General features: G+C 50.0%; 1 protein-coding gene across 1 annotated transcript in view; it reads left to right on the top strand.

Annotated features, from left to right (window-relative positions):
• Positions 1-6,835: 6,835 nt before the first annotated feature.
• LOC146005646 (cytochrome P450 2B4-like) overlaps positions 6,836-11,790 on the top strand; it is a 93,781-nt gene continuing 88,826 nt past the window's right edge. Inside the window, exon 1 of the mRNA XM_083145037.1 lies at positions 6,836-6,931. Within this exon, the coding sequence (XP_083001163.1) occupies positions 6,856-6,931 (76 nt within the window). The 5' untranslated portion in view covers positions 6,836-6,855. The remainder of the gene's footprint in view (positions 6,932-11,790) is intronic.

Here is an 11,790-nt window from a genome sequence, read left to right as displayed (position 1 = left end):
AGTGCATTACTGGGAGTTGATTAACTCCCATGACACTATGCAAAAGAGGGCAGAAGCTGAGAGGTTTGTTCTGAGCTCTGATTGGTGGAGCTCATTACATGCTTCTAAGGCCCACGGAGGACAGCAGCAGCAGCCTAGTCATGGGAGGGTTTTGAATCAGAGGCAGCACTGGGACTGTGAGGTCACCTACAGTCCTACAGAGTAAGGTGCAGAGGGATTAACACGGGCTTTTCATGTTGTATGTATGTATGTATATGTATGTACGTATGTTTACTCTGTGTTTTGACAGTGTAATATTCTCTGATGCAGTTTGCAGCCAGTAATGACAAGTACAAGGGGGCCCCTCTGTCTAAAGTGCCCCGGGCCCCCCGAAGGCTCAATCTGGCACCGTTGCCAACCACTATACTTCTAATACAGACTGATTGTTGTAAAGAGCATGGAAGCTGCTAGAATCCTATAAACAGGATGTGTTACATTGCAGGAGCGACTGTTACCTATGTACATAGACTAATGCAGCCCAGCACTACCGCCAGTCAGATGCCAGTACTACCGCCAATAAGATGCCAGCACTACCGCCAGTCAGATGCCAGTACTACTGCCAGTCAGATGCCAGCACTACCGCCAGTCAGATGCCAGCACTACCGCCAGTCAGATGCCAGTACTACCGCCAGTCAGATGCCAGCACTACCGCCAGTCAGATGCCAGCACTACCGCCAGTCAGATGCCAGCACTACCGCCAGTCAGATGCCAGCACTACCGCCAGTCAGATGCCAGCACTACTGCCAGTCAGATGCCAGTACTACTGCCAGTCAGATGCCAGTACTACTGCCAGTCAGATGCCAGCACTACCGCCAGTCAGATGCCAGCACTACCGCCAGTCAGATGCCAGTACTACTGCCAGTACTACTGCCAGTCAGATGCCAGCACTACCGCCAATCAGATGCCAGTACTACCACCAGTCAGATGCCAGCACTACCGCCAGTCAGATGCCAGCACTCCCGCCAGTCAGATGCCAGTACTACCGCCAGTCAGATGCCAGCACTCCCGCCAGTCAGATGCCAGCACTCCCGCCAGTCAGATGCCAACACTACCGCTAGTCAGATGCCAGCACTCCTGCCAGTCAGATGCCAGCACTACCGCCAGTCAGATGCCAGTACTACCGCCAATCAGATGCCAACACTACCGTCAGTCAGATGCCAGCACTCCCGCCAGTCAGATGCCAACACTACCGTCAGTCAGATGCCAGCACTTCCGCCAGTCAGATGCCAGCACTCCCGCCAGTCAGATGCCAGCACTCCCGCCAGTCAGATGCCAGCACTACCCCCAGTCAGATGCCAGCACTACCGCCATTCAGATGCCAGCACTCCTGCCAGTCAGATGCCAGCACTCCCGCCAGTCAGATGCCAGCACTACCGCCAGTCAGATGCCAGCACTCCCGCCAGTCAGATGCCAGCACTCCCGCCAGTCAGATGCCAGCACTACCGCCAGTCAGATGCCAGCACTCCCGCCAGTCAGATGCCAACACTACCGTCAGTCAGATGCCAGCACTTCCGCCAGTCAGATGCCAGCACTCCCGCCAGTCAGATGCCAGCACTCCCGCCAGTCAGATGCCAGCACTACCCCCAGTCAGATGCCAGCACTACCGCCATTCAGATGCCAGCACTACCGCCAGTCAGATGCCAGCACTTCCGCCAGTCAGATGCCAGCACTACCCCCAGTCAGATGCCAGCACTCCCGCCAGTCAGATGCCAGCACTCCTGCCAGTCAGATGCCAGCACTCCTGCCAGTCAGATGCCAGCACTACCGCCAGTAAGATGCCAGCACTACCGCCAGTCAGATGCCAGCACTCCTGCCAGTCAGATGCCAGCACTACCGCCAGGCTTCACAGAGGATTCTCTAGCAGATGATAAAAGAGCCCTGTTACTGCCCCACAGAAGGGAACATGTCAGCAGCCGGTACAGAAACCCCTCTAGGATTCAATAACTTTGCACCTAGATCTACATTTATAGGGTTATTTGACAGTGAAACACAGGAATTTGAGGATATACAGTATGGTCCAGTGGTGTTGACTTCTGCATTAAAGCCGAACTGTGATACTTAATTGCTAACCCATTATCCTTGCACTAAGCAACCAGTTATATTTGCCAGTTATTGAGTTATAAATGTGACTTGGACATGATTGAAACTACCGAGGGTGCAGCTGCTATGTGGCCCTAGCATAATTTGTAACAGGGGCTCTACCAGGCATAATGTGTAATGGGGGCTCTACAGTGGCGTAACTATAGAGGGTGCAGGGGGTGCAGTTGCTATGGGGCCCGGCAGGTTGGGGGGGCCCGCGGGCCCAGCAAGCTACCCCTGCACCACTTCTAAGGTTTACACCGACGTAGGCCTGGAGGTGAATGGATGCCAGTGTGCGGCATCCATTCACCTCCCGGACGGCGGCTGCGGGGGGGGGGGGGTGTGCACGGGGGCTGGGGGTAGCCCAGTAGCTTACCACGGCGATCAGTGTTTCCGGCGGGGATCACGTGGTCCCGGCGCTTGGAGATGTCATCTCCAAGCGCCGCCTTCATCTACACTGCGAGTGGGCACCGCAGTGTAAATGGAGTAAATCCTGGATCCGACCCGGCTTGGATCCTTCTTCCAAGTGTCGGGTCGGATCTGGAATTTTTGGTGTAAAAGGGGTATTAGTGACTCGGCGGTGGAACCTATATCAGCCGGGTGTACATTCACCAAGTTCTGGTAAGAAGTACATCCTACGTGGTATCACAATCTCAACTGAAATACCTAAACCTACTCAGCACTTTGCTGGGTGACACACCCCGGGGCACTGACAGTTCTAACATACAAGTGGACAATTTACCAAGGACAATTTCACATTTACAATGCAATCTGTATCACAAGCAAAAGAAGCAAAGTGGTTTTCTTTGCTGGATGCACTTATATTAAATATTAACTTTTATTAATCTCTTTTTTTTTTTTTTTTATTCTTCAGTAACTGTGGCATAAAAGAGAGAGAAGTAGGTGACAAAGAATGGGAAACCAGTGATATTAATAAAGCCGTACTGTGCCGGTGAGATAGATTGTGTGTATAAAACTTATTCGGAGAAAATTTACCAAGATTGCCGTTACAGCCAAACCGTGGTATGAATGGGTACGACCGGGATTGGCAGTGAAGGGTTCTGATTGGAGCAAACATAAAACGTATAGATCCAAAAATACATGCGTGTTATATTAATGTAGCAAGCTGCTGTGTAATGGAGCCGGCCCCGTGTGCACCACATACCCATTATAGTGATGGCACTACCACTGGGCACTGGCAGAGGCATCTCCGTCCTTCCCAATCACAGCCTGCCGGAGCCGGCCCTATGTGCACCACATACCCATTATAGTGATGGCACTACCACTGGGCACTGGCAGAGGCATCTCCGTCCTTCCCAATCACAGCCTGCCGGAGCCGGCCCTGCGTGCACCACATACCCATTATAGTGACGGCACTACCACTGGGCACTGGCAGAGGCATCTCCGTCCTTCCCAAACACAGCCTGCCGGAGCCGGCCCTGCGTGCACCACATACCCATTATAGTGATGGCACTACCACCGGGCACTGACAGAGGCATCTCCGTCCTTCCCAATCACAGCCTGCAGGAGCTAGCCCTATGTGCACCACATACCCATTATAGTGACGGCTCTATCACTTGGCACTGGCAGAGGCATCTCCGTCCTTCCCAAACACAGCCAACTGGAGCCGTCCCCGTGTGCACCACATACCCATTATAGTGACGGCACTACCACTGGGCACTGGCAGAGGCATCTCCGTCCTTCCCAAACACAGCCAACTGGAGCCGTCCCCGTGTGCACCACATACCCATTATAGTGACGGCACTACCACTGGGCACTGGCAGAGGCATCTCCGTCCTTCCCAAACACAGCCAACTGGAGCCGTCCCCGTGTGCACCACATACCCATTATAGTGACGGCACTACCACTGGGCACTGGCAGAGGCATCTCCGTCCTTCCCAAACACAGCCAACTGGAGCCGTCCCCGTGTGCACCACATACCCATTATAGTGACGGCACTACCACCGGGCACTGACAGAGGCATCTCCGTCCTTCCCAATCACAGCCTGCAGGAGCCAGCCCTATGTGCACCACATACCCATTATAGTGATGGCACTACCACTGGGCACTGGCAGAGGCATCTCCGTCCTTCCCAAACACAGCCTGCCGGAGCCAGCCCTATGTGCACCAAATACCCATTATAGTGATGGCACTACCACTGGGCACTGGCAGAGGCATCTCCGTCCTTCCCAAACACAGCCAACTGGAGCCGTCCCCGTGTGCACCACATACCCATTATAGTGACGGCACTACCACTGGGCACTGGCAGAGGCATCTCCGTCCTTCCCAAACACAGCCAACTGGAGCCGTCCCCGTGTGCACCACATACCCATTATAGTGACGGCACTACCACTGGGCACTGGCAGAGGCATCTCCGTCCTTCCCAAACACAGCCAACTGGAGCCGTCCCCGTGTGCACCACATACCCATTATAGTGATGGCACTACCACTGGGCACTGGCAGAGGCATCTCCGTCCTTCCCAAACACAGCCAACTGGAGCCGTCCCCGTGTGCACCACATACCCATTATAGTGACGGCACTACCACTGGGCACTGGCAGAGGCATCTCCGTCCTTCCCAAACACAGCCAACTGGAGCCGTCCCCGTGTGCACCACATACCCATTATAGTGACGGCACTACCACCGGGCACTGACAGAGGCATCTCCGTCCTTCCCAATCACAGCCTGCAGGAGCCAGCCCTATGTGCACCACATACCCATTATAGTGATGGCACTACCACTGGGCACTGGCAGAGGCATCTCCGTCCTTCCCAAACACAGCCTGCCGGAGCCAGCCCTATGTGCACCAAATACCCATTATAGTGATGGCACTACCACTGGGCACTGGCAGAGGCATCTCCGTCCTTCCCAAACACAGCCAACTGGAGCCGTCCCCGTGTGCACCACATACCCATTATAGTGATGGCACTACCACTGGGCACTGGCAGAGGCATCTACGTCCTGCCCAAACACAGCCTCCTGGAGCCGGCCCTATGTGCACCACATACCCATTATAGTGATGGCACTACCACCGGGCACTGGCAGAGGCATCTCCATCCTTCCCAAACACAGCCTTCCGGAGCCGGCCCCGTGTGCACCACATACCCATTATAGTGATGGCACTACCACCGGGCACTGGCAGAGGCATCTACGTCCTGCCCAAACACAGCCTCCTGGAGCCAGCCCTATGTGCACCACATGCCCATTATAGTGATGGCACTACCACTGGGCACTGGCAGAGGCATCTCCGTCCTTCCCAATCACAGCCTGCCGGAGCCAGCCCTATGTGCACCACATACCCATTATAGTGACGGCACTACCACCGGGCACTGGCAGAGGCATCTCCGTCCTTCCCAAACACAGCCTTCCGGAGCCGTCCCCGTGTGCACCACAAACCCATTATAGTGACGGCACTACCACTGGGCACTGACAGAGGCATCTCCGTCCTTCCCAATCACAGCCTGCCGGAGCCAGCCCTATGTGCACCAAATACCCATTATAGTGATGGCACTACCACTGGGCACTGGCAGAGGCATCTACGTCCTTCCCAAACACAGCCAACTGGAGCCGGCCCCATGTGCATCACATACCCATTATAGTGACGGCACTACCACCGGGCACTGGCAGAGGCATCTACGTCCTGCCCAAACACAGCCTCCTGGAGCCAGCCCTATGTGCACCACATGCCCATTATAGTGACGGCACTACCACCGGGCACTGACAGAGGCATCTCCGTCCTTCCCAAACACAGCCCACTGGAGCCGTCCCCGTGTGCACCACATACCCATTATAGTGACGGCACTACCACCGGGCACTGACAGAGGCATCTCCGTCCTTCCCAATCACAGCCTGCAGGAGCCAGCCCTATGTGCACCACATACCCATTATAGTGATGGCACTACCACTGGGCACTGGCAGAGGCATCTCCGTCCTTCCCAATCACAGCCTGCCGGATGTATAAACATCTTGCCCGCTGAAGTGGGGGAGCGCTAACTCCCCTTCTCCTGCTGACAGCGCATCAGTTAACACTGACGCGCTGTCTCCTTCCCCCCGGCCGGCTGGGCATGCGCGGGATCTCGCTACTCTTGCGAGATCCCTAGTGCAGCTCAGAGCCAGCAGCAGGGACAGCGCTGTCCCTGCTGTGGGCATAAGGCATCGCCACCTGCAGCTGTCGAAGTTGATAGCTGCAGGGGGCGGAACGGTCATACATTAGGTAGGAGGCAGGCGTGCAGTATAAAATATCGTCCCTGCGCTATGCCTCCTGCCCCAGTGCACGTTAGACACCCGCATCGCGTAGATCAGGGGAAGCTCTCTCCCCTGCCAAAACGCAGATAGACAGATAATAATACTTGGTAGAGGCTGCCACCGCTGGGCATGTGCAGCAGTTCTGCTCTGTCCTATACATTGCATTATGTTGCTGCAGCTCAAGTCATCCTATTATAAACCAGTGCTATTGTTTAAGCAACTTGCCAATTGGAGGAGGTTTCCAGGCAACCTGAACCCCCCCCCACACCTATACATGGCCCTGCCAAACCTATGTTGACAAAAAAGTGAAAAACCCATGTCAGCCTTTTCCATGTCAACCTAAGCCATTTTTTATGTCGACCTATGACCCATCACACTAGAGCCAATAAACACAGACATTTATTGAACGATTAATGGATTATAGGAACTGGGCCCCGTCCAAAGCACAAAGTCCGGTTACAAAGGGCAGACACAGAACCTTTATAAAGCCCAATGTGTGCTCTGTTCCTTTACACAGCAGACAGATACAGAACCTGGGTGAGGACAGGACCAGGCGGCAGATCTCCAGGTGAGTGACATCTCATTATACAGAGATATAGGAGCCTGTAATGGGCCGCGGTCCAGCGCAGGGATGGGCTCGCTTCTGCAGGGAAATACATCCAGGATAAAGGGTCCTGGCCAGTAAATGCCACCCAGTTCACATTGCATATGTGATCCAATGGACCCAAAGGCAAATGCAGGGGGTGTAAGGGACAGAGCAGAGCAGTGTACCAGCTTCTTCTACCACATATACTGTATGTGTGTATCTGAGCCCTCAAACATCGCAATGGACCAAAGAGCAGCTGCCAGGAGGAAGAGACAGGAGCCTTACCATAAAGTGGGAGATTGTGAGCTTATAAATGCAGTACTGGTTTTTCTGACTAAAATATAGACATCTGTACTATTAAATATTATTACTCTATTTCATACAGTATCCAGTGCATAAAAAGACCAATTGTCAGTGCTGTTACCGCTCCCCCAGACTCCCGTACTTACTCCAATGTGCTGCAGAGTGGGAGAATTTGGGGTACATTTGGAAACCACCCTCTAAAAATCCTGCGTTTGCCACTGAGGCCCCTTAATCTTGTAATATCCAGGGCTGGTTCTACCATGAGGCAGCTGCCTAGGGCTCTGAGCTCTGGGCTCTAGGGTGCCTCCACCAAGTCTACATCATTGTAGTGCGTAATGCAGGTGGCGGTGGAGGAACGTCTAAGATGCCATCTCCACACTTTTACTGTGCCCTCCGCTGCCATTGGTATCTCCGCTGCTTCCAGGTTCTGCGGGACATGAGACTGTGCTTCCAGCGTAGTTATGTGGGTAACGGAGGATGGTGATGTGAGGGGCCGTTTGTCTCCTGTGTCCGCAGTGCATTTCAGGCCTACTTGACAGGAGTGCTTGTTCAGAATGGAAGGGGTTAAGACCCAATTTTGAGTCTCGCCCCTCTCCCGATTGGGTGTTTCTGATCTGTTCCTGTTGCGGTCACTGATTGCTGGCTGTTGTGGTGTATTGATTACATAACTGTTAGTAACAATGTACAATCTTGTGGGCATTAAAGCAAAAACACTACAGTACCATAAATATACATATACTGTACGTGCACAATGCATATAAATATAACTGCTGTACCTCTGTGTATTCCGGGGGTCGGCATGTAGGCACTTACAGTATGTTCAGGACTGTTTATAATACACTCATTCATCTACTGGGATCAGGCTGTACAAATGCAGTGCTGATCGCTGGCACATGGTGACATCATATACATGGTGACATCATATCCACGGTGACATCATATACATAGTGACATCATATCCATGGTGACATCATACACTGTACATGGTGACATCATATACATAGTGACATCATATCCATGGTGACATCATACACTGTACATGGTGACATCCTATACATAGTGACATCATACACATGGTGGCATCCTACACATGGGGACATCATACACTGTACATTGTGACAGCCTATCCATGGTGACATCATATCCATGGTGACATCATACACTGTACATGGTGACATTATATACATGGTGACATTATATCCGCGGTGGCATCATACACTGTACATGGTGACATCCTACACTGTACATGGTGACATCATATACATAGTGACATCATATACATGGTGACATCCTATACATGGTGACATCATATACATGGTGATATCCTACACATGGTGACATCATATACATAGTGACATCATATACATGGTGACATCCTATACATGGTGACATCATATACATGGTGATATCCTATACATGGTGACATCATATACATGGTGACATCATATACATGGTGATATCCTACACATGGTGACATCATATACATGGTGATATCCTATACATGGTGATATCCTATACATGGTGACATCCTATACATGGGGACATCATATACATGGTGACATCATACTCATGGCTACATCCTACACATGGTGACATCCTACACATGGTGACATCCTATACATGGTGACATCCTACATATGGGGACATCCTACACATGGGGACATCCTACACATGGGGACATCCTACACATGGTTTCATCCTACACATGGTGACATCTATGGAAGTCGAGTTACACACACACCATTTTAGGATAGTATGGCCGCCATTTTGGTTCGCAGAGTTGCGCAAATAAAGTTTCCATACCCGAGTATGCGTGACAAAGTGGACCAGAAGAGTAGCCATACTATCACACATAAATTCATAAATACATACTGACACTAAGTAAAATGTAGTTAAAGGTTTAGAACGCCACACATAGCTTAGTTAGCCCCGCATACATCTGTCTGTATCATGTTTAGTACCGTTCCGTTCAGCTCATTATGCGAAGTATTCCGGTCATTGCGAATATTTCACAATGTACACTGCCCGATAGTTATGGACATAATCCATAACTCAGAGACAGTTTCTGTTGAAAGTAGTTAACAAAGGAAACTAGATGAAACCAGTTCTTATCCCTGCTGACGCCGAAACCACCAAACAAAGGACTCTTAAAGTTCACTCCCCTGCACCTGGTCAGACCAGGTACAGCGTCTAACCTCCAATCACAGTGGACCGGACATATGATCTCTGACCAATGAGAATGGCCTTTGACCTCCCCTTTCTGACCCTATAAGATAGGCGACCCAGAGCAGCCAAAGTCTCTTCGGCACATCTACCTTTCCCTGACCTGACCACCGGACTATAGTTCATCCCTGAACGATAGTGAGCTCTGACCGGACTACACTTCGCATATTTGATGAGAATGGTAACGGTTGCATTAACGGTATTTATACTTATTGTATAGTTGGCTGGTTGTGTCTTGTATCTGTATTCTTTCCCCTTAGCAGAGTCTGTTTAGCGTTCATTGTTAGTATATTGTATTACTTGTTATACCTGTTTATTCTTAATTCTGTAACCCCCTTTTGTCCATTAGGGACTCAAATACAACCTTTTTACGGAGCTCTTATCTCCATATTTCTATACAGTGGTCGTTGTCTGTTTATTCGCATAATAGCGATAAGGTATATTGCGGACACAGTCCGATAAGGTATATTCGCAGATTAGAGACAAAGTACTGCGAAGGAATCTCTGATTAAGGTATTGGTTCTTGGTATACATAATACAATAAAAGGTACGCTACGCTGCGCTACGCTTTGTTCACACGTAGCTAGGTATAAAGGGTACGTTGGTTGCGGACTTATTACGTAATCAACGCTTTTCACTTATTGTCACTCTGGTTATATTTTAATCACCATTAACACATCATATACATAGTGACATCATATACATGGTGACATCCTATACATGGTGACATCATATACATGGTGATATCCTACACATGGTGACATCCTATACATGGTGACATCATATACATGGTGATATCCTACACATGGGGACATCCTACACATGGTGACATCCTACACATGGGGACATCCTACACATGGGGACATCCTACACATGGTGACATCATATACATAGTGACATCATATACATGGTGACATCCTATACATAGTGACATCATACACATGGTGGCATCCTACACATGGGGACATCATACACTGTACATTGTGACAGCCTATCCATGGTGACATCATATCCATGGTGACATCATACACTGTACATGGTGACATCATATACATGGTGACATTATATCCGCGGTGGCATCATACACTGTACATGGTGACATCCTACACTGTACATGGTGACATCATATACATCGTGACATCATATACATGGTACACTGAACAAAGTGGAGTGAGACTGGACCTTCTGTGCGCCTGGGCAGCCTAAGGGGAATTACACCAAATTGATATCCCTAAAATATCAAATGTGAACAAGATACAAAAACAGAGTGTAGGTGTTATTCCCGAGTGGCGCCCTAATAAGAAGAGTACGTCCCTGTAAATAAAGGGGCGATCCTCTTCTCCGTAAATGTGAGATATTATATAATACCGCCACGCTCCTTCTGATCGGAAGGGGATCCTCTTCTCCGTATCAGACAGACCAACCAACTGATTGTGTGTTCCTGGACCAACCGAAGGTAACCCAAGGTTCCTCCCCGATTATGGATACCGGAAAAAATGGATATACAATGGCACATAGAGTAATACCATTTATTCAACAAGAAATAACAATAAAAGAGGTAGACAGTGGCTAATTACCAAGTTGGTGGAGAACCAGGGGCAAACCAAGTTCTCTAAAGCGCATGGAAAGGAAGGTAGGTACCCGGGATGTACCTCCAAGTCCAGGCTAATCGGTAACCATTCCAATGTCCAATCCTCAATAAAAACAACAGGCAACAGGAGCTCCCTCGCCACTCGGGAATAACACTCGGGAATAACACCTACACTCTGTTTTTGTATCATATACATGGTGACATCCTATACATGGTGACATCCTACACTGTACATGGTGACATCATATACATAGTGACATCATATACATGGTGACATCCTATACATGGTGACATCATATACATGGTGATATCCTACACATGGTGACATCATATACATGGTGATATCCTATACATGGTGACATCCTATACATGATGACATCATACTCATGGCTACATCCTACACATGGTGACATCCTATACATGGTGACATCCTATGCATGGTGACATCCTATGCATGGTGACATCCTATACATGGTGACATCATATTCATGGCTACATCCTATACATGGTGACATCCTACGCATGGGGACATCCTACGCATGGGGACATCCTACACATGGGGACATCCTACGCATGGTGACATCATATACATGGGGACATCATATACATCGTGACATCCTATACATGGGGACAATCTATACATGGGGACATCCTATACATGGTGACATCCTACACATGGGGACATCCTACACATGGTGACATCATATTCATAGCTACATCCTAT

The sequence above is a fragment of the Crinia signifera genome, chromosome 5 (assembly GCF_055691185.1).
Source record: "Crinia signifera chromosome 5, ASM5569118v1, whole genome shotgun sequence".
In the NCBI taxonomy this organism is placed as follows: domain Eukaryota; kingdom Metazoa; phylum Chordata; class Amphibia; order Anura; family Myobatrachidae; genus Crinia; species Crinia signifera.
This window is presented reverse-complemented; position numbering and strand designations above follow the sequence as displayed.